The sequence below is a fragment of the Mandrillus leucophaeus genome, unplaced genomic scaffold, assembly GCF_000951045.1.
Source record: "Mandrillus leucophaeus isolate KB7577 unplaced genomic scaffold, Mleu.le_1.0 Scaffold141, whole genome shotgun sequence".
Taxonomy (NCBI): Eukaryota; Metazoa; Chordata; class Mammalia; order Primates; family Cercopithecidae; genus Mandrillus; species Mandrillus leucophaeus.
Window position 1 is genome coordinate 598,321 of NW_012101377.1, and position 23,681 is coordinate 622,001.

The 23,681-nt window shown below is 55.3% G+C and overlaps 1 protein-coding gene across 1 annotated transcript; it reads right to left on the reverse strand.

The window, feature by feature from the left end:
- Nucleotides 1-702: 702 nt before the first annotated feature.
- SDC3 (syndecan 3) lies at nucleotides 703-11,972 on the reverse strand. The gene is made up of 7 exons (XM_011973985.1): nucleotides 11,811-11,972; nucleotides 11,186-11,223; nucleotides 10,140-10,223; nucleotides 9,833-9,950; nucleotides 7,771-8,384; nucleotides 5,520-5,811; nucleotides 703-4,600 (listed from the first exon to the last, which is right to left on the reverse strand). Exons 3-7 carry the CDS (start codon nucleotides 10,149-10,151, stop codon nucleotides 4,434-4,436), a joined length of 1,203 nt encoding a protein of 400 aa, XP_011829375.1. The 5' UTR covers nucleotides 10,152-10,223; nucleotides 11,186-11,223; nucleotides 11,811-11,972; the 3' UTR covers nucleotides 703-4,433.
- Nucleotides 11,973-23,681: the final 11,709 nt, after the last annotated feature.

Genomic DNA, 23,681 nt, shown 5'->3' on the forward strand with positions numbered 1-23,681 from the left:
TTCTACACCAAGGAGGGCCCCAAGGCTGGCTTTGAGGCCTGCCCAGCTCTATAACCCCAGGTGTCAGGAGCTGACCTGTGATTCTGGGTCACATTCTCCCATCTGGAGGTTCTATTCTGTTCCAACTCCATCATCAGAGCACCTGTGAGCTACGCGCCGACTGTGGCAGGTGCCGTGCAGAGCATTCTAGCTCATGCAGTCCTCACAGCACTCCATGCAGGGGGTATTCTGACCCCATTTGACAGATGGGGAAACTAAGACTCACAAAGGTCAAGTGGCTTGTCCAGAGTCAGCGCTAGGAAATGTCAACACCTGGATTTGAAAACAGACTTCAGACTTCAAAGCCATCTTGTCTCATCTCGGCTGCTCTGATCCTGGTATCCTGTGGCCCCAAAATTTCCTCTGTGGCCTAAAGCCAGAGTTTTTCCCCTGGGGGTGAACCACAGGCCCCTCTCACCACTGCTTGGCCCCTCCCAACCACAGCCCCCACCCCAGCCTCACCGCAGCAGCTCCGTGGTTTCCTGGACACTCTCAACCAACAGCAGCTTTGACCATAATGGTTCCCACGAGGGGCTGTTAGTCAATTTTCCCTGCTTGGTTCTCAATTTCTTTGATGGGGGAAGATGGCTGGGGCCCAGGATGCAGCCATGGGCTGCCCTCCCCAAATAACCGTATTTATCTCATACTCTGGACACAGCACAACATTTCAGCTTAATTTTATTTCCTCTTATAAATGGGCACAGCACGGGAAGTGTTAAAAAACAAAAAACAAAAAAAACAAAAACAAAAAAAACAAAAACAAAAACAAAACCAGTTCCTTCACAAGGCTGGAACAGGTGAGTACCCGCAGCGGGGCAGGCGCCTTGGTCTCTTTTTTCCACTGTCTTTTTCCTTATTTAAGGTTTTGGCCATGAACTCAGGACAGGTACAGTTAATAAACAGGTTACAGGGGAGAGAAGGGGCAGGGAAGGCCTGGGGGAGGGAACGGCAGACTCCCACCCAGCCCCGGCCAGTTCTGTACAGGAGAAAGGACTCACCAGAGGGAGGGACACTGTCTTCAGGGGGCTCTCTGGAGCCACGCCGCCTACGAAAAATATTTACATGCATTTGCCACGCTGAGGCCAGGGTCACTGTGGTGCCAGGCAGGCACCTGGGGGATGCTGGGGCCATCGGCTCTCAGATGGCAACTCCCGGGGCCCAGTCTCGATGCCTCTGAAAATCTGTACAGTTTGCGGGCTTCTATTTACAGGCAAGAGGCCTGGGGAGGCAAGTTCAGGGTTGTAGTTGTTGGGAGAAGAAATCCAGAGAACCCAGGAGGCAGCTACTCCTGCCCTGCGAGGCAGAGGGTCTGCTCCCTGCGTCCAAGGGCCCCCACCTGGAGGCCTGACAGGCAGCTTTGCCAACCCTAGAGGGGTTTGGTCCACACACCCTAAGCCCTGCCCAGCCCTGGTTGCCACCCACACACCTCCAGCAATCAAGGGGATCAGCCTTTCAGGCAAGGCCCCATCTGGCCCCCTGGAGACAGGGCCTGGGCTCTCCACGTCCTGGCATGCCTCGTGCTCTGGCAGCCAAGGCCCCAAAGGCTCTCAAGCCACACAAGCTTCCTCTCATTTGGAACTCGCTGTGCTTCCAGCAAATGCCAAAGCCCCTCAGAACACCCCATCACAGGCAGGGGTAGGGGTACATGAGGGCCCTGCATCGGCATTGCACCTTGGAGAACCCTAGCTAGTCCTCACTGAACTCTCTCGTACTGCCTTGCCCTGGTCAGGCTGGCCAGGGCAGATTTGGGCTGGTTAGACTCTTCAACCTCACGAGGATAAAGCCTGGACATCTGCCTTGGGTCCAGGGCTCCATGAACAAGGCCCCTGGCCTCTTCTCTCAAATGCTAAGGACACAGAGAAGAGAAGCCAGTGCCAGGAGCCCAAGCCGCAAATCAGAAGCCAACCCCCGGGATGTGAGGAGCCAGGTCTGCTGGGGCCACCCCCACCACGGGCTCCAGCCCTACAGAGAACCTACACCAACTGGTGGGTCTCCCACCCAAGGTCCGGCGCCTTCTGGGGCTGGTGGCCCAAGCCCTTTTCTCCTCTATCCTCCCTGGTTTCTCAGCCTTGGCCTGCCCAGGCCGTCTCACCAGAGCTGTGGTCTCCAAGACAGCAGCACCCCAGGGAGCAGGGTAGGGAGGCTGAGCCTTGTGGTCTCTGGCCCCAGGACCCAGCCCTTCTGCTCCAAAAATGACTGAGGCCAACCCACCCCCTCCAGATATTGGGGGCCCCCCATGCCCACTCTTCTAAGGCTGGGTCCACCTGGCTTCCTCACAAGCCTCTGGGCCCTGTGAAGGAGGGTTTTGGGACTGGAAGATGGAGCCCAGCCTGGAAAAGACAGGCTGTGGGACAGCCCCCGGAACCTCACCCTCACTGCCTACACACTGCTACCCCTCATCCTGCAGAAATCTGCTGCCAGGGCATCTTGCAAAGGGCCCTGAAATAAAACCTGCCTTCCTGACTTGAATCTGGGCTGTGGGTGAGGGGTGGGAGTGTGAGTGCCAGCCAGTCACAACTCACACCACATCCCTTTGGCTCCAAGAGGCCCCCTGCCAAGCACGCCCTCCCCCGAAGATCTGTGACCCCACATTTAAAATACCGATGGAAATAGCCCTACTTGCTAGGTAACAAAGGAAGTAACCCCTCCCCCACTATCACCTGGTCTCATCCCTCAAACCCTGACCTCAGGGCCTGAGGGATTTGCAGGGGCTGCTTCCAGCCATGGCCCCTGAAGCTGCAGCCAGAACTGTCTGGCCAAATAGGTGAGGGGGTGCCCACAGGGAGGGCCTCTGGGCAGGTGGGCTGAGGTTGGCCTGGCCAGGCAGAGGGCAGAGGGTGCGGAGGGCCCGCCCTCACAGGCACTTTGGAGACTTGTGTCCTGGGAGGCAGAGTCAGCCCCCTAGCTCAGAGCAGGAAGGGGACACAGGGAGAGAAAGGAGCCCAACCACATGCCCCCTCCCTGCCCTGGGCCTTCTGTCCTGGGAGACCCAAGACCCCCCAACAACCTGGGGCCAAATTTCCTTCCTCAGCCTTAGAGGAGCCCCCAGGCTGCCAGCCAGTGGGGGTCTGGCCCCAAACCTCCCCCTTTGCCAACTGCAGTGGGGAGGAAGAAGGTAGGAGTGAGGCCAGGCCCACCTGTGTGCAATGCCCTGAAAGGGCTGTGGCCCCACACTTTTTCCAAGAAAGGCAAGGGCCTGCCTGTTTCCCTCCAGCATTGAGAGCAGGTCATGTGGAGTGAGACTGTGCATCCACATGGAATTGTGTCTGACACTGGCTGGGGTTGGTGGCTGCATGGTTGGTGTGGGCACCATGGCATGGAACTGAGTATGACAGGGCAACTTAGGGGGACCCAATATGGGCTGATTGTTCCGGCTCGATTCCACCCTCCCCAGTGAGCCTGAAAGCTGGAGATAATGTGTGTGGTGCCAGAGGGTGGGTATACTGGGGGTAGGAGGAGGCCACACTGTCACTATCATGTGACCATGACTAGTGACTTGCATTGCAGTGTCTGGGGGTATGTAAGTGATGCATGAGGACAAACATTCTTGGAAGGATGTGTGTGTTCTGTGATATGTCTTGATTGGCTGGGCAGTCAGGATTGCGTATGGTTTTGTCATTGCATGCTTTTGTCTTGTGTGGGACTGCATGAAAATATGTGTGACAGTGTGGGCAATGGTGTCTGTGCAGAGTCCCCTCATAGGAGGGACATCAGAGCAGCCCCTCCTCACCAGTGGCTGCCCCAGCACCCTCAGGAAGCTGTTTCTTGGAGGAAGATGCAGAAAGAAATGAAGTCTGGGGTACATGTGTACTTGGCAGGCAAGAGGAGAGATTCAACAACCCCAGAGAGACCAGGACAAAACAGGCTGGTGACAAGGGATACCCTTTCACCCAGGCAGAGAGAGGCCCTGGGATAGGAGCAAGAGGTTGCAGTGAGTGTCTAGATGATTTCAAGGGCTGTGTTTACCAAATGTTTGTCCTGGAAATCAGTCTGAGTGCCTCTCTGCCCCAAAAAGGAGATCTCAGTGAGCCCTGTGGGTGCCAAGTTGGGGCTCAGGCCTATCTCAAGCCCCACCCTTTCTTCCACCACCAGCCAATCAGGAGCTTTCTTCCTCTCATCCATCTGACATGAGGTCCTGAAGCCCCAGACTGGTGGCAGGGATGAGGGGAACAAGAGATGAGCTCATAAGGGCACAGTCTGGGGCAGATGGCAGTAGCCCCTCTTCCTCGGGGAAGATCTGTGTGAGGCTGGCAGCCTGGGCAGACCTTGGGAGGGAGGGCAGAGAAGAACTGGGGCCAGGTTCCAGGCCCAGTCCCAGGCTTGGGCTGGTGAGGCCAGGCTGGGGACTGGACGGCAGGGTGGTGTTGAGGCTGCAGGGAGGCACTGTGGCTCCACTAGGCATAGAACTCCTCCTGCTTGTCAGGCTTCTGGTATGTGACGCTCGCCTGCTTGGGTTCCTCCAGCGTGTAGCTGCCCTCATCCTTTTTCTTCATGCGATAGATGAGCAGTGTGACCAAGAAGGCGGCAAAGAGGGCGCCCACCACCCCGCCCACAATCACAGCTGTGGAGGAAGAGGGCAGAGGTCAAGGCCCAGAGGCCGGGTACAACCAGGGCAAAGGGTCCTCAGGGGTGGGGGCCAGGGTATGGAGTGGGCTGGGAGTCCTGGATCTGAGTTGGAGTGAAGATGGAGACAATACTACTACTACCAGCACTGGGTACCACTATAGGCCTTCACTGGCTGCATTCTAATTGCCCAACACACTAACTCACTGAACCCTCACACCAGCCCTATGAGGGAAGGGTTATCTGAGGGCTTCATCAAATTTAAAATGCCATCAGTCATAAGATGCCCCAGTATTTTATAACTGCTAGGAAAGAAAAAACTCTGCTAACTAAATATGACATACCCCAATTACAGAAGAGTTAACATGTGAACAGATGTACCTCTTAGAATTGATTAAGGGCAAAATGACTATCCCCATTCTACCCATGAAGAGAAGGAAGGCTGGAGAGGTGAAGTACCTTGCCTTGAGTGCAAAGCCAGAATTTGAACCAGGAGTCCAGAGACTCCCTAGATGCAGCCAGGGCAGGTCCACAGGGACTGGGGTCAAAAATTGGGGAAGGTCAAGCTGAAGGATGGGTCAGAGGTTAGCATCTAGGAAGTGAGGTCCCAGGGGGTCAGCCAGTGTGGCCCAGGAAAGCAGGGATCAAAGTCAGAGTCCACGGAGGGGTCAGAGGGCACTGAGGAAAGACCTAGAGATGGACATGAAGTCAGGGTTGGATATTGGGAAGGAGAAAAGTTGGGAGGAGCCAGAAGGCAGGTCCTGGGGGGTTGAGTTCTCAGGTTTCCTTCCTATCTGGCTCCTAGGAAACCACGCCCTGATCTTCTTTCTGGGTTCCTAGAGGGAAACTGAGGCCCAGCCAGGTGCCTCACTCTGGGATCCTCCCAGGCTCCCCTTGGCCCAGACCCCAATCCTCACCTACGAGCACCTCCTTCCGCTCCAGGATACTCTTCTGAGGCAGCTGAGCAGCTGAGCTGCCCGAGTCGATGGCATTGTCCAGGAGGCCAGGGCCCGGGCGGGCACCCTTGGGCAGTGTCCCAGGTGGAGATGATGGCTTGGCCGCAGCCCCTCCCACAGCTACCACCTCATTGGCTGTGTCTGGTTGTGTGGTCTCTTCTTCTGGCAGCTCAAAGTCTCCGCTGGGCCCCCCACTCACCGGCACTTCTGGCTCATCCCGGATTGTGGTCAGGAAGGTCTCTGGAGTTGGGGTCTGCAGAGAGGGTGGCATGAGCCCAGGACAACCACACATGCATGCATAACACCCCACCACCATCCTACTGCCCTGGGGGGCTAACACTTAGCACTCCCTACACGCCAGGCGCTGTGCTACTCACTATCCCCACGAAGGAGTGTAATAATGTCCCCAGTTTACACAGCAGGAAGTCAGCTCAGAGCGTAAATGACCTGCCCAAGGACACACAACTAGTAAGTGGGGGACAGAACTAAAATCCAGATCTATCTGCCTCCAGAGTCTGTGTTTCTAACCACTACCACACTGTCTCTGTTCTTGCTCTGGCCACATCCTGCCCCCATCATGTCCCCTCCAGCAGTCTTAGTAACAATTCTCGGGGGATTTCTGTCGAGATGTTTGGGAACTGCTGGGTGCAGCTGCTATGGATGTGGGCCTGGTCCGGGTCCATGCCTAAGGCAGGAGAGCATCCTGTAGCCTGGAGGCCAGTCCAAGAGCAAAACCTGCAGAGCATCATGGCCTCAGGGCAGGTGTCCTGGAAACCAGCTCAGTGACTGACAATCTCTAGGACTCCCACCACTCAGAGGCAGGATCAGAGCCGGGAATCATGAAACCAAAGTGGGGGCTGTGGGAGCCATTTGGAGCAGGGATGTCGCTACTTCAAAGGTGGGCATGGAAAGGCGAGCCTGGTGTCCAGGCTGAAGAGAGGCTGCAGCAGTGCCCCAGTGTACACAGTGTGCACCGTGGCTCCTCCAGCAACCTGGGCTCTGTGCACCTTCTCCTGGGTTCCGTACCCCGTCATTGTTTCCCCTTCCAGCTTGGCCAAGTCTGTGTGAAAACACCAGGCTGCCCCAGCTGCTTGAGGCGAGGGAAGGGCCTGCACCCTGCTGCAGCTGGCTGGGGAGTCAGAGGGACAGACACTGGCCCCAAGGCAGCTCCACGGCCCAAGGGCCCTCCTCAGTGAGGCCAGCTGCAGAGGGCTCTGGCACCCAGTCCATGTTCCCACCTCTCCATCTTACTCAGTGCACACAGCAGGGACCAGACCACCTCTCTCATGTCCTTGGGATTCATCCATCCCTGGCATTCCTGACATCTTCATCCTCTTCCCGTCAATTCCCCTGCCCCATCCAGAATATCCCAAATGCACACACATGCAGCCCTAGCCCTGTGAGACTGCCCGGCTCTGGCACCAACTGCCTGGGTTCAAATCCTGACTGCCACTGCTGGCTGCAGAGCCTTGGGAAGTGGCTTCACCTCCCTGTGCGCCAGCAGTTGCTCATCTGTAAAGTGAGATGACCACAGTGTTGCCCGTGGGGTGGGCATGAGGGCTGGGGCTAACACAGGTAAAGTGCCGAGCACTGAGCCACACCCAGGCAGCCCTCCACAAGGCAAGTGATGCATTCTCATACAGCCGGCTCTTAACCACCCTCAGACCATGGTATTAACAACCGTGATGAGGACAGCAGCTGAGAACCTACTGGCTGCACCATCACCAGGCGCTGTTCTAAGCACTGTGAATGTCAGGAGACTTCATGCTCACAATGAAATGATACACATTCTATTGTTTTCTCCTTTCCGTAGATGAGGAATAGGAGGTATAGAAAGGATCAGGGACTGGCCTGAGGTCCCATGACGAGGAAGTGGCAGCGGAAGGATTCTGATCCAGCTACCAGACTGCCGAGTTAATGCTCTCAACCGAAACACTCAGCCTGGCCTGCCTTGTCACCAATGCACATGTTCACCCAATTCCTTCCCCACCCATGTCCCATCCCATTAGGATCCAACCACCCCAGCCCTCGTTTTCTGTCCCTCTTCCCTCTCCATCTGATCTCTGTCCCTTGGTCCTGCCCCTTGCCCCCACTTTGTCTGGCTCATCTCTATAGCCTCCTGGTCCTCAGTCCTGTCCAGCTCCATCCTCCTCATCCCTCCCCTGACCCACCGTCCTCTGCCCTCCTCCCTGTCCCTTCTCAACACCCTCACCTGAGCCACCTCTGTGGGTCCAGGGGCAGTGGTCCCCAGGGGCAGGGTGCTCCTCTCAGGGATGTCAGGCTCCTGGGTGGTGGCCGGCCTGGGAAGGGCTCTTGGCCGGGAGGTAGCTGTGCTGACCAGCCTGGGTGTTGGGGCCTCAGTGTCCAAGACAGCTGCCGTGGTAGGGGGTGAGGGCGCCTCAGGGGTAGTGGCCCGTGCCGTGGCTGCCGTGGTCAGTGGAAGAGGCAGAAGCCTCCGTACGCCGGTGGTCCTTACAACAGCAGTGGTGGCCGTAAAAGGGGGTGCTGCAGGGGTGCTGGGGGCGGCGGTGGCCACTGTGGCAGGCACTGTGGCCACAGTCGGGGCCCCCATTGTTGTGGCAGCAGTGGTAGCCGTGGTAGTGGAGATGGTGGTGGCTCTCTGGCTGGGCTCTTCCGGGACTTCTGTCACCACCAGGGGGCTGGTGGCTGGCTCTGGGGTGGGGCGCTCAGAGGGGAGCTCTTCAAATGGTGTGCCCACAGGCTGGATGTTCGTGGTGGGCAGCACCGCAGGGGTGGTGGACACCGCCAGGGCCACATCTGGGCTGAAGCGCATGGCTGTCTCAATGCCCGACTCCTGCTCGAAGTCTGAGGGGGTGGGGGAGAGGGAGAGAGCTAGGGAGCTGGGTGGTTGTGAGGGGCATGAGGATCCCAGGTAAGCAATGGCCGTCAAGATTAGGTCTCCCAACCCCCTCTCTTTGCCCCATTTTCCCAGAAAAGATGAGAGAAAGGAGGAAGGCACAGCCTGGCCAGAGGTGGCCAGTTGCTGATGTTCCCCAACTTCTCTCTGCCAAGTCAAAAATTCTGGGGGCCGCCTCTCCCAGGAAGCCTTCCTTGACTATTCCTGCCCACCCGACCTATAGCTTCTATGAGGTTTAAACCAGGCAGCAGCAACTGAGGCGCTTCTGGTTGCAAAACTTGCTGGGGCTTGCAGGGGAACACAGGAGTGGCATTCTGGGAAGAGTCAGACCCCAAAGGCACCCCTACCACACGGTCAAGGCAGGGGTGGTACACTAAGGGCTTCCCCCCCAGAGGCACAGGCAGAGGGTAAGAGGGAGAAGAAGCCCTTGCAGCAGGGGAACTGCTTGAGCAACCTGGTTGATGCAAAGCCGGGACAGTGAAGGAACTTGGGAGGAAATGCGACAGGCGAAGCGGGAGGGAGAAGCCACAGCCAGCTCCTGGGCTCGGAACCAGGCAGGAGGGAGGGGAGCCAGGGAGCTTTGCGAGTAGAGATGTGACCCAACAGAAATAGGTTTTACAAAGAATAATTTGAAAGGGGCTCAAAGGACTGGGCTAAGGAGGGGAGACCAGAGGCGAGGGCTGTGGGGAGCCAACTCTGTGGCGTGCAGACCCCGTACCATCTCCTCAGATGCCAGCCCAGGCCCTCACTGGGCCCAGTCTCAGCCACCGCCTTTTTGCTACTGTTTTGAGAGCTCCTCCTCTGTGCCAGACCCCAACTTCCTATCCCAAACCCTCCTAGAGGCACCGAGAGGAAGGCGTATTTCTCACCATCCGCAGGTGAGAACACAGGGACTCAGGGAGGGGGAGCACCGAGGGGCACACAGTTGCTATGTGGCAGAGTGGGGCTCCCAGCGTCCTTCTCTCCCGAGACTCTGCTAGACCCACCTGGCCTGGCTCCCCTTCCCCAGGGCGGAGCCAAACCAGGCACCACTTGAAGCACCTGCCCTGTCTCGTCACAGCCCTAACCCCACCACTGGCCACAGCTTATTGGACCTGATGGGACCACCCAAACCAAGCAAGGTCTGCAGAGAGAGCCACACAGCACACACAGAGATGCAGACGGGGGACCCTGGAGAGCTGCGCATCCTGGGCTCTGAGGTCCTCCCAGGCCTGGTTCCGTCCCCAGGAGGGTGTTCTGCCCTTCTTGTTCTGGGGATCCTGCCCAAGAACTTGTCTGACCCATACAGTAAACGCCCCCTGCCTCACTGAAGCAAGCCCCCATGGGCTGCTCAGAGAAGGGGCTGGATACAGACTGGTCACTGCCACCAGGCAGGGGTAGGGAAGGGGGTACTTACAGCCCGAGCCCGACCCTGAGTAGAGGTCATCCAGTTCATCATCGGGAAAGGAGTCATCGTCCCCAGAGCCCTCCAGGTCCACGGGCCTCTCAAAGTTCTCGCTGCGCCAGCGCTGGGCCTGGGGAAGGTAGAGGCGGACACAGGGCTCGGCACCTGAGACTCGCAGCTGGGTGTGCCCAGAAGGGCAACAGGTGCCCTTGTGGGCCGAGTGACATCCACATGGGTGACAGAGATCTTGTGTGCACCCGGAAGGAAAGTGCGTGCGTGTGAATAATTCACAAGGCAGGGGTGGGGCGGGGCAGGTCACCTGGGGCCCCATCCCAGAAGGCTTTCAGTGTCTGGCTGATGACTTTCTCTTAGAAACTGGTCATTTTTCATCTTGACTGCACATCTGAATATTGTGAAAACTAAATTCAGTGGTTCAGTAAGTCTGAGGTGGTCTCTGAGCAGCTGCAATGTTGGACTGGCTGTGGGGAGCCCTGGGGTGTGTGTGAGCAGGGGAGGGCTAGACTGGCCCTGCATTTGGGGCCCAGCCTCTCACCCCCTGCCACAGATGGGCCCCCTTCTGGAGTTGATACAAAGCCAGAGTGAGGATCTCAGTCCTGTCTTCATATCCCCAGCCTCAACCACCTGCTCCAGAGCCCTGCCCAGCCCAGCCAGGGCAGGGAGCCAGGAGGTGCCCCTCACCAAATGCACACACACACACAGTCTCAAAGTAATGAATTAATCAGTATTTACTTTCTACCAGTGAGTCATGGAGTGGAACAATTAGTGTAATTGCTCCCGTGACGAATTGCTGGGTCTTCCTCCTTTTTAGACATTCCAGGAGCTCAGAGCAGTAGGGCCCAACTTTTCCCCAGCTCCCCTCTGCCCAGAAAGACAAACACCCACGGTGGAGGAGCTACAGCTCCCCATACCACTTCCCTCCACAACCGCAACCAGCCAACCCAGAGTCCCTGCTCCCTCCAGCTCTCTGGCAAGCAGCCTGAAGTCACACACAAGAATGGGGACTGAGCAGGGACCCAGGCTCCGGCCCCTGCCCCTGCCCAGGGCTGTCTTCACTGTCTTTCTATCCTTCCCAGCAGGCTGGGCAGTGGTTTGGAGGCCTTTAGCTGGGAGGAGGGATACTAAGAGGTCTGTGGTCCCTGGAAGCCCCCAACTGAGGTAAATATGGGTATCAAAACAAGGGAGTCCCCAAAATTCCTCAGTGACCAGTGACACTTAGCCCCTAAACTCCTGCTTCAAGAAAAGCCTGTACAAATCCAAAGACCTACCCCCAAGCCACTTAGACCCTTGAAATGACACACCCCAGAGACACAGCACATGCACAGACACACACTGACACATGCTCACCTAAAAGCAGCCACATAGGGCTCGGCGTGTCAGCACGCCTGTGGGTACAAACAGCCACTAGTATGGGGCAGGAGGAGCTGGGCCTGCCGTGCAGCTCTGAGCTCAGAGACAAGCATCGAGCCCCCTGGAAACCCATCAGCCTCCACTCAGGTAGCACTCACCTAGATACTATTCATCCCCAGCTCAGTAGCCATCGACATGACAACCGTTACCATGACGACCATCTTCTCCATGCTAAGGACCAGGAGCTGCAGCTCCCCACAGAGATGGGGGGGTGCAGGAGAGGGAGAGATCACAGGGGAATGGAGAGGATGACAGGGAGCGGGGAGGTGGAGACAGAGACGGGGACAGAGAGGCGAGGACAGAGGGAGGCCAGGGGGCAGAGGGGCAGAGACAGGGAGGGTGGGCTGGGGGATACGAGACAGGGAGAGAAGGCAAGGATGGGAGGCAGAGGGGGAGAACTCACATATCCTAATTTAGCCTCATGCTGATGAGGCAAGGCTGGGGAAGGGGCCACCTCAGTAATTTTCCAAACCTGCTTCCAAGAGCACATTCTTTCCGAACAGCAAGCACTCCCAAGGCGGGATGGCAGGGGGAGGAATGGCCTGGTCACCCCTGAGCCCACCTGGGATGCTCAGCAGGAACTTAATGCAAGGACACCTGGGACCTGCAGGCATGGGCGCTGGGACTCAGTGAGGCCTTCGCAGGAACGCTACAGAGGGGGTGCTGGTAGCTGCAACTCCCAGAGGGGACAGAGGAACGAGGGGTGGGGAACGGAGCCTGAGAGGCAGCAGGGAAAACCTTAAGAGTCACAGAATGCCTGAGGAGGAGGGTGACAAGCAGCCTTTGACCCCCAAACGACCTCTGCATTTGCATAATCCATCATAATGAGCATAATTATCCATGCCATTCCCTTAAAGGAGAACTGAATCCAAAAGCCCCAGGACGCTGCCAGCTGCTCCTTGACCCTCACTGTGCCCCCTCCAGGTAAACATAACCCCCCCACGCCTGATAGGAGGCCTCCACAACCCCAACACACACGCGCACTCACAGAAACACACACACACAAAACAGCCCAACATCCTCATGCATGTACATTCTCATGCATGTACTATGCACCCCAACGGATACACACACACACACAATTAAGTGCAATGTCTGCCCACCCCAATCTGTATACTCACCACAGCCTACAAGCAATATAGCCCAGCCCACACCAGCACACACTCACCCATCTACTTCACCCCTAGCTGCATATACACCTGCCCTAGGGTACTCACAGCCACACACACACTCCTCTCCTCACCACATACCCCACAGATGCCCCCGACAAACCTCAGCACATTCTCCTGACCCCACGCACCACACTCACCTCACCAAGGCCCACAACACGGAGCCACTGCCACGGCCACGCATGTTCCCTAAACACACATCGCTCCTAGACATCACCTCCGGCAGGTGCATCCTCTGACTCAGACATGAACCTCAAAACTCGGATACAACCTTTCCTCTCGGCTGCACCCCCCACACACAGCGAGCATGCCCGGCAGAAACATGGAACCTGCTACTTCCGGCCACCACCAATCTCGGGAAGGGACACCCAGCGGAGGCTCCCTGAGCAGCCCATGAAGGCCTGAGCATCGGGTCCCAGGGGAGCCGCTGAACGTTCCCAGGGCACTCTAGAGACCTCTGCCTGCTGCTGCCGAGGGCCTGCCCCAGGTCAGGTGCTGGGAGCACGTTACTTATGCGGCCTCCTTTAACCACCACAACCGCCCAGGGTTTTATCATCCCTATTGCACAGATGCAGGAACTGATGCAGAGGTTAGAATTCAGGCATGAGGTCTCTGTCTCTGAAACCCTTGTCCTGGACATTCCTGGGCCACCCCTAGACCCATTGCTCGTCCAGGGCTGAATTCATACATCTGTGCCCTGCAGCTGCCCCTCACCCCCTGCATGATATCAACTCAGCAACACCCACAGCCGTCCATGCCCACTAAACATCCACACCCACGCACCAGCACACAATGGTGATGAGACTATGCAGCTCATAGCATTGCAGGAGAAGGGGCTGAGCACAGGACCCAACACGCCGAGCGCTCCCAACACCCTGCTCCACACGCGTGCAGCCTACTTGTCCCTCCCTGAACCCACCCCAGCAGACATACACCCACCTCACATGCCATTAACAGACCCACAACACCTGCATCCGAGTTCCCTCCCCTCACACATGCGCTCAAACACGCACTTTCCTTCCGGGTATACACAAGTGCACACACACATAGGGATGAAACGTGGCACCCTTCCTAACGGACTGACGCCCCCCGCCTTCCATTTTTCCTCACAGTCCCCTAGTCATCACACCCTCCTGAACTCACCCACAGCCTCACTCCACAGAGGCACCTCAGGCTCCCAACCCAGAAGGGACCAGGACCAGCAGTGACCCACGGGCCCCCTCACTCCACATCTACTCCCACCGATCCTCTCCTAGAGTTTTAGAGCAGCAGCTGGGGAGGCTACCCTGGGCCAGCAGCAAGGAGGTGTCACCTCCCAGGTTGCCCGGCCCCCTCCCTCCCAAGAACACCCTGTCAGGGCTGTGATGGGTGAGGGTCCAAATGAGCTGGATATCAGCTAAGTCTCCTCACTTCCAAGGCTACCTCTGCCCTCCCTCTCATCACTCACTCTGAGTGCAGGGGACACGTTCAGGAAGGCCAGTGCGTCCCTCCCACCCCATCCTCCCTTAGAGCCCACTCCAGAGTTTGCGGTCTCTTGTGCCCAGCCCCCACACCACCATGAGCCTTCCTAGAGAAACAGGTCAGCACAGAGGCGAAGCATAATGAACCAGCTCCTCTTTACTACGCGGTTGGCTGTCAGGCAAGCCATTTAATCTCGGCACCTCAGTTTTCTCAACTGTAAAATGGAGACGATGATAAGACTATGCAGCTCATAGCGTTGCTGTGGGAAAGGGCTGAGCACAGGACTGAACACCAAGTGAAAAATGAATAAATCAATGTAGCCACGATTACTGTTAGCTTACGTTAAAATTTCTATTATTATCTCCAAGTCTTTACCTCATGTAAGCCTCAACCTCCTCATGAGGGAAGCCGAACTGGGATGACTACACCCAGGCAGATGAGACAATTAATGCCCAGAGAGGTTAAGTGGCACTGCCAAGGCCACACAGCAGGGGAGAGTGCAGAGAGAAACAAGAAGAGAGAGGTTGGATGAGGAGGGGAGAAAGGGCAAGTTACAGAAACAGACACAAGCACACAAATTAGGTCAGCAGGCTGGGGGCCAGGAGCCCGGCACCCCTGTGCAGCACTAATCATGTTGCAAAAAGACAAGAATAAAATCGAGTGTAATTAGTTCTGCCCGAGCTTCCTTCCCCTAATTAGCCAGACTCAGGCCTCACTTTCCTGGTGACCAGAGGCGACGTGAGCAAGGGTTGGGGGCCCAGCTTTAGGTTCTGACAGTCTTGGACTCAAATTCAGCTCTGCCTATTTGCTGGGTGACTTTGGACATGTTACTTAACCTCTCTGAGCCTGTTTGGTTAAATGAGGCCAATAATGATACTTCATAAAGCAGTTGTGAGAATCAAGTAAAATCATGCATGCACACAGTCGGAGCCGCATAAGGCTTTGTCTGTATTCCTACGGCCTACATTTCCCACCTCAGGTTGCAACTTCAAGGATACACTGGGCCTGAGGGATCACTGAGTTCAATTTTCCCCTCTTACCGATGTGGAAACTGAGGCACAGAGAGGGGAAAGCCTTGCTTATCACACTTGCTGAGAAGAAAGGAAGGGCAGGGTTAGTCTGCCATGAAGCATTCAGAGAGGTAAAGTGATTTGCCCAAAGACACACAGCGACGATGTAACGACTAGCTCCTAGGGGCAGGGAGGGAGAGTGTCTCAGCATGGCCCTGCAGGCTCCGTCCCCAAAAATCCCTCAGTCCTGTGAGAACTCAGTGCCCCTCACGCTCACCAGATCCACCCTGGAGACCCAGAGCATCACCGCAGGAATGTGGGCTGGGGCCAGGCTCCGGGCAGCAAGACAGCCAAGGGGGCTGCACAATGGGGAGCCTGGACCAGGAGGGGGACGTCTCAGTCCCCACCCCCACCCAGCCGCAGCTGCCCTGGCCAGGAAGCCAGCAGCCCCACACCCACTCGTGGCTGGAGATGAGGGGCATGAGGACTGCACCCGCTAGGGAAGGGGCCACAGAGCCCAAGTCCCAGAGAGCAGAGGCCTGGGGAGGAGGGGAATGCGCAGAGCAGAGAAGGCCAAGCTGAACACCACAGACCCCCCGAGAAAAATCCACCAAGCCCAGAAACACACCCTCCCACTCGCCCCAACTCTCACACACTCAAGCCTCTCACCAACCAAACCTATCCCCACACTCCACTCCCATCTACAAAGGCATCTCAGAGGGCAGGAAATGCTCCCTTCGGGCCCATCCCATCCCAGTCAACTCCCCTGCAAAGACATCATGGCAGCAGAGCCCTCCCTACCCCAAGCCTGCATCTCCCCGTCACCTCCAGTCTGCCCTCCACCCAGTCCTGTGTTCCCACCATCCCCCCAGGATCCCCTTTTTCCCACTGGGGCAATTGCCCCCACCCACGTCCCCACCCCAGCCCCAACAGGAGAGCAGGTAGCAGCCCTGGCTCAGGCGCCCACAGTCTCCAAGACCGTGGGCAAATCCTCTTTCCCCTTCTCTGCCTTTCCTTTGCCCCATTTGCAAAATGGAAAACCAAGCATGGTGGTTTAAGGGCCTTTCTGATTCTGACACTCTGAACTCCCAAAACTTCGGTCCTTAGGTCGAGGATATCCAGCACAATGTTATTTACGAGAGGGAAAAAACAGAAATAACCCACATATCCAGCAACAGGGGACGAGTGAAATAAATGAGGGCACAGGCCGGGCGTCGTGGCTCATGCCTGTAATCCCAGCACTTTAGGAAGCTGAGGCAGGTGGATCACGAGGTCAGGAGATCGAGACCATCCTGGCTAACACAGTGAAGCCCCATCTCTACTAAAAATACAAAAAACTAGCCGGGCGAGGTGGCGGGCGCCTGTAGTCCCAGCTACTGGGGAGGCTGAGGCAGGAGAATGGCGCAAACCCGGGAGGCGGAGCTTGCAATGAGCCGAGATCACACCACTGCACTCCAGCCCGGGCGACAGAGCGAGACTCCATCTCAAAATAAATAAATAAATAAATAAATAAATAAATAAATAAATAAAAGAAAATGAGAGCACAACCGTAACATGGACTATTATGCAGCTATCAACAACTGAGTACTCACAAATCTACACTGTCTGATTAGGTTATTAAAAAACACAAATGCATCATAGAAGGCTTTTTTTTTTTTTTTACTTGTTTCAAGGAATATTGAAGAATGTGGGAAAATGTACATATTGATCATCAGAAGACAAGACAGGATAGCTGTTGATAGGAATCTGCAGATGGCTCTCTCTATTCCTCTGTGACTTTGGGCAGATATTTAACTCTCTCAGGCTGCTTTAACTGGTAAAAAAAAAAAAAGATAAGAATGCCCACCCCGTGGGGTTTACAGAAGGACGCTGGGCATGTTCACACATTAACAAATGGCTCAGTAAATGCCAGCTATTAATATGAGTATCATCATTATGTTTAAAAAATAGGTTACAAAAATATGTAGAACTTGATCCTGTTTTAATGAACTCACTACCAAAGTGAATTTCTAAATGCTGCATTATAACTAAAGGCTCCCAGAGGCTCTCTCTGGGTGATGGGATTACAGGCAGCTTTAATTTCTTCTCAGGACCTTTCTGTATTTTCCACAATTTCAACGATAAACCCATAGCACTTTTGTTACTAGAGAGAGCACATTCTCCCTGAGTCTCCGTCCCTGGCGTTCTCTGGTCTGTGAAACTTCCGGGTCCCCTGGTTCTGCTGAGACCCCATTGAGACTGTCCGTGAGCAACCTTACGAGGAAACTGAAAAGGCGGGTGGAAAGGAAATGAACACAAAAGCCTCTGAGGGAGCTGGCAGGGCCCAGCGGCCCGACCGAGCCTCACCACAGGCGGGCTGGCTTGGCAGGACCTGGCTCCCTCCCCTGGCATCAGCCTGTCTGGTGGCCACCTTGGCCTGTGGTGCCCAGACACCCACCCGCCTGCCTTCTCCCATCAGCCCCATTCCTGGCTCAGCTGGCCTGGCCAGTCTCCATCAAGGTGCAGACTGACTGCCCTACAGCAGCCCACTCTGTCCCCTGTGCCTAGACAGAAGCTGACAATGTAACCCTGGGAAAGCCAGGCCCCTTCCTCAACCAGGGGCTGGGACGCCTCCATCACCGCCCCATCAGTCCCAGCCACCTGCCCTCTCACGTCACTCTTGGCCGCCCTGACTCACACTGCTCATTGATGTCTGTCCCCAAGCTCGTGCCTGAGAGCAGGACCACCCACTGAGGCCTCGTTTCCAGACCCAGCAGCACCCCCCACACCCTACTCCCAGCTGCCCACCCCCATAGTCCTCCCACACAAAACTATTTACGGCTCTGGGAACACGGGGATCCTTCAGGCCTGTTTCTGCTTCCTGGAATACCTTTCCCCACCATCTCTGCCTGGCCAGCACCTACTCAGCTGGTTAATCAGTAAAACCAATGGTTATTAAGCACTTATTGTGTGCCAAGCACCATCCTAGGCACTAGGTATGTCCTCACGAAGCTGGCTCAGCTCACACAATGACTCCTTTGTGAGCCTGCTTGAAAGTCACATACACACGCCAACCACCTCCCTGGTCCAAATTAGGAAGTCCTTTCTTGGGGACTCAGTACCTCCACTGTGTTGTCATTTACTAAGGGAGAAGGCCCACCAACCATGCTCCGATCACTCCAACGGACTCTTCCACCGGATCTCAGTGAACCCACTTGGCCGCCTTGGGAAGCAGATAACATGGTCTCCATTTATAGACGAGGAGACTGAGGCTGTTAAGCCATCAGTGGGGTCACACAAGATTTGAATTATGGCCTTGCTGAACCTAAATCCTGTGTTCAGTGAACTCCTGAACCCCTGAGAATGCATGCAGGGAACCCCAGTTTGTGATTCAAGACTCCTTCCACCGAGCACTTTTCTGGAAAAGGCTGGGCCATTCCATCCATTATGAAAATGATCACAGCCCCCGCAGAGGGAGCCCTCACTAAGTGCCAGGCTCCTTACATGCACATTGCCTCATTTCTCTTCTCAAACAGTTTACCAGAAAGGGATTGTCATTCCCATTTCACAGATGGGCAAACCAAAGTTCAGAGAGGTGAAGCAACTGGCCCAAAGTCACACAGCAATGGGCCAGGATTTGAACCCAAGATTAGCTGAACCCCAAAGACCATGCCCTTTGGATTACAGAGCACACCTGCTCCTAGCCCTAATCAGTTCCCCTGCCAGAAGGCTCTCAAAAGCAGGGCAAACGTCAGAGACCAGCACCACCTCACACCCAGCTCCCTGCACAAAGAAAGCCTGAAAGCCTGGGAATAGAAATGGAGGACAAGGCGTGCTCACACGACAGGTGGCCCGGCTTAGGTAGGCACCCCCCGCCCCCACCGTGACTCACCAGCAGGTGCCTTTAGGAGTCCATCTCCAGGCTCCATGACTGTCAATGCCAGCAAACATGGCAAGGGTTGCCCACTCCTGGGGCCCATGAGTCTCCGAGGAACAACCCGGTGTGGAGTTAGGTGTTCCCGCCCTGGCTTCCCACTCCCAAACTGCTTGCCTGGTCCTATCCCTTCGCCTCACTGGGCCTCACTCTGTCCTCCTATGAAATACGAATAATGATCCCCAACACACAGAGATACCAGCTGTCATGTGCCTAGCGGTGAACAGGCAGTCAGTAGGCACTCAGACATGACACTGTGTCCCCACTCAAAGCTCACCTCCCTGACCACCAAATCCACTCAAATGTCCTCCCCACATGCCCAGCTAGTCTGCAAAACCAGGGCTAGTCCTCAATTGCTCACCACTAGCCTGAAATTGGCTGGTTTATTTCTGGGCCTCACAGGAATGTGTCTGTCTCCCCCTCCAATTGCTCCTGGTGGCAGTGACTGGGTCTGTGTGGTCATTCCTCTAATCCCAGGGCTCAGACTGCTCCTGGAACACAGTCAGCCTCCATCAATCTTTGTTCAGTGAATAAACTGTGGGGTGGATCACCCCCCAGAGATCCACATCACCTGCCTCCTGCTCCCAATCGCTATGGGATCCTGAGCCAGGCCCTGCTCTTCTCCGGCCTCAGTCTAACTGTGTGTAAAACTGAGAAATGGACAACAGTTCTCTCTGGTCCCTCCAAAATCCAGCCAGGAGGACTCCAAGTGAGCTGGGAGGAGAGAAGAGAAACGGACACTGATCCCAGCATATTTTGTCATAAAATGTTTATGTAAATTATATGCAAATATGCAGATCCGTGGGCTCCCAGTGGAGCCTACATTCTGGCCATTTCTCAACCAGGCCTGGCCCTGGAGGAAAGCAGCCTTCACTGAGCACACACGAAGCACTGGACCCCACCTTCTCAGGAGCCAGGTGAAATGGGCCTCCTTACTCCACAGAGGCAGAAAGCCCAGGCGACTTGCTAGAGGTCAGTGAGCTCGGCTGGAGAGTGAGGATGGGGTTCGGGACTGGAGCAGGGAGGGGGAGAGCAGGCAGGGTGGGACGTGGCAGTGGGAAGGGGCTGGGGGATCACATGGAGGCCCCTAAGAGCAGAAGGATCCTCAGCCTCACCTTGGAACCACTTGAAGCCAGGTGAGGGGGCTCCAGGGACCCCGCCAGATGTCGAGCTCTGCTGGGCTGACCCCAGCCTCCTCCAGGGAACTGAAGAGACCCTGCTGGAGTCAGCCCCAGCAGGCCCAGCCCTTCCAGCAGCCCCGGGAGCCCGGGAGCTCTGACGGCTCCCCAAAGCCCTCTCCACACACAGGCTGAGCATACACCCTGGGCACACACAGCACACACACACACAACTGAAACGGCCCTGTCTGTAAGAGTGTGTGTGTGTCCAGGCCTCTCCTCCTGAGGAGGCGGGCTGTGGTTCCCCACACCCTCCTGTTTGCTGGGTTATTTATAACCAGCCCAAACTCACACACAGTAGAGATGCCACTCCCCGCCCCCAGCTTGGAGCAGTCCCACTGGCTTCTCGGCTGCTCCTCTTCAAGGGACAGGACAAGCCAGACTCAGATGGTCTGAGCCACAGCAGACTTGGGAGTCACCACCACCATCAACCAGATGGGAAACTGAGGCACGGAGCAAGGCATCAGACAAAAAGCCTGGAAGAAGGGCTTGCAGGGACCTCAAAAGCCAGCCTAGGGCCACACTTGCCCCTAGGACTGTCTCTAACCCAAGATGAGGCTCTGTGGGACACAGTGGCGTGGGAAAGGAAGGGAGAGAGGGAGCCAGACATGTCCAAGCCCTCACCCTCACCTCCAGAGGCCTAGGACACACAGCAGGGACTCTGATGCTAGACTATGTGGCTCCAAATACCAGGACCGAACTTCACCAGCTACGCGACTCTGGGCAAGTCAGTCTACTTCTCTGAGCCTCTGTTTCTTCACCTACTAAATGGGCATAGTAACAGTACTGACCTCAGGGGTTGGGAGGATTAAATAAGATGTTCCAAACAAGGCTCTCGGCCCACAGTCTGACTACTTCTCAGCCTGGTGACCCAGGACAAGCTGCGTGGCCTGAGCCTCAGTTCTGTCATCTGCAAATAGAACAATGATATGGCCCAGAGGGTCATGAGGACTGAAGCACCGGTTCCCACACACAGTACGTGGTCAGCACGTACAGATTCCATCCTCTATTCCTCCATTCCCAGGGGGCCCCATGGTTCCTGACTAGCCCCAGATCCTCTCCTTGATACTCCCTGTCTCCCATCTCTGAGCATCTACTATGTGCTGGGCCTGGTGGGGGTTGTTCTAGATATTATGCCATGGAATCTTCTAAACAACTCTTCAAGGGATAAATTCCCTTCCCAGCTCTGCAGTGGGCCTTCTGCCTTGTTGAATATAGATGTTCTATAAATACTTGAGGGATGAATGGATGCAAGAATGAATGTGATCAAAAAGTCAGATAATCACAAGCGTTGGCGAGGACGTGGGGAAATCGGAACCCTCACACACCACTGGTGGGAATGTAAAACAGCACAGCCGCTTTAGGAAAGAGGCTGGCAGTCTCTCAAAATGTTAAATGGAGTTTCCATATGACTCAGTAATTCTACTCTTAGGATATACATTCAGGAAAAATGAAAATATATGTCCACACACCAAAAAAGGTAGCATTATTCATAATAGCCAAAAGGTTGAAACTACCCAAATATCCATCAGCTGATGAATGAATAAATAAAATATGGTATGTTCATACAATGGAATATTATTCAGCAAAAGAAAAAAAAAAAAAAACTAATACTGAGGCCGGGCATGGTGGCTCACACCTGTAATCCCAGCACTTTGGGAGGCTGAGATGGGAGGGTCACCTGAGGTCAGGAGTTACAGACCAGCCTGGGCAACATGGTAAAACCCCATCTCTACTAAAAATACAAAATTAGCCAGGTGTGGTGGCATATGCCTGTAGTCCAAGCTGTTTGGGAGGCTGAGGCAGAATTGATTGAACCTGGGAGGCAGAGGTTGCAGGGAGCCAAGATCATGCCATTGCACCCCAGCCTAGGCCACACGACCAAAACTCAGTCTCAAAAATAAACAAACAAATAAACTAATACTGATACTACAATGTGGATGAACCTTGAAACCATTATGTTAAGTAAAAGAAATTGGTCACAAAAGACCACATATTGTAATATTCCATTTATACGAAATGTCCGGGATAGGCAAATCCAGAGAGATAGAAAATAGATGAGCGATTGCCTATGCCTGCAGGGGCTGGGGAGAAACAGGAGCGACTGTTAATGGGTACAGTGTTTCTTTCTGGGGTGATAAAAACGTTCTAAAATTAGTGATGGTTTTACAACTATGCAAATATACTAAAAACACTGAATTAAATACTTTAGATGGGTAAGATGTATGTGAGTTATATATCAATAAAGCTGTTGTTTCAAAAATAATAATGAATATGAGACTGAGGCTCAGAGAGGATGAGAAACTTGCCCAGGGTCACACAGCAGAACCTGGACTCAAGTTCAGGTCCTCCAGAGAAGCCCAGTGTTCCTTATCCTGACAACATGCTTGTCTTGGCCCTGCTCACTTCCTCTCCCATTTGAACATCTTACCAAGCCCCAGGTGAAGCCTCCACAGCCCCCACCCCCAGACAGGCAAACGTTTACTCTGCAGACCACAAGTAGGAGAGGCCCAGCTCAGCAACTGTCTCTTCTATGCTGTTTAAAGACCACTTTGTCAGGTGGGGCCAGTGGAGGGGGACAGGCTCAGCCCAGAGCCTTCAGAGACTCCAGGGACTCCAGACCCAGGCTGGCTGCCATCCCCAACCCTCCACCTCAGCGTTCCAACTGCAGCCCTCAGTGGTTCTGGATGCCCCACCCTACCCTCTGCCCATGTGCCTGGCCCCTGGCTGCACTCAGGAAAAGGCATGAGGATATGTCCCCGCCAGGGAAGGGGCAGAGCCTGTCAGGGTCCCAGTGGTAAAACACGTCTGCATTTAAACTCAAGTCCATCTGCCCTCTGTCCCCATGGCTGTCTAAGGCAACTCTGAGGACAGGCGCCTCTTCAGGCCCCACCCTTCACCCTGGCCCCAACTTCACCTGGCTCCCAAGCACCAGCCCTGCCCAGCACAGCTGGCAACCGCCAAGCCCCTCGGGTGGTTTCCACTCTACTCTCTGGCAGAGGCCTGTCTGTCCTGGGCTAGGCCTGGGCTGAAGCTACCAGGCCTTTGTCTGGAAGGTGCTCGTTAACCCCCTCTCTCCTGCCTGGCTGAACTCAGGTATGAAGCCTAAAACCCCTTAGGCCCTGTCTTGAGCCTCGACACCTTGGCTTCACCTCCCAGACTTTGATCTCTCAGCCATTAAGAAGGGAGGAAGAGGCCAGGAGCGGTGGCTCACACCTGTAATCCCAGAACTTTGGGAGGCCAAGGTGGGTGGATCAGGAGGTCAGGAGTTTGAGACCAGCCGGCCAACATGGTAAAACCCCATCTCTACTAAAAATACAAAACTTAGCTGGGTGTGGGGGCGCGCACCTGTCATCCCAGCTACTCGGAAAGCTGAGGCAGGAGGATGGCTTGAACCCGGGAGGTGGAGATCACAGCGAGCCAAGATCGTGCCACTGCACTCCAGCCTGGGCAACACAGTGAGACACCATCAAAAAAAAAAAAAAAAAAAAAGAAGGGAGGAGGCCTTGCAGTGCCTTAGACTGCCAGGCAGAGACCACAAAGGATCCTGAGTGGGGAGGCCAAGAACTCTACAAGGACCCCCTGCCCCTCAAGAATGGGGTGCAGAGAGCCAAAGAAAACCCCATGCTCACCTCCCCTAACATCCTCCTCCAGTCTCCTGCAGGTCCTGTGTGCCCCAGGTATCCTGCCAGCCCCTCCTCC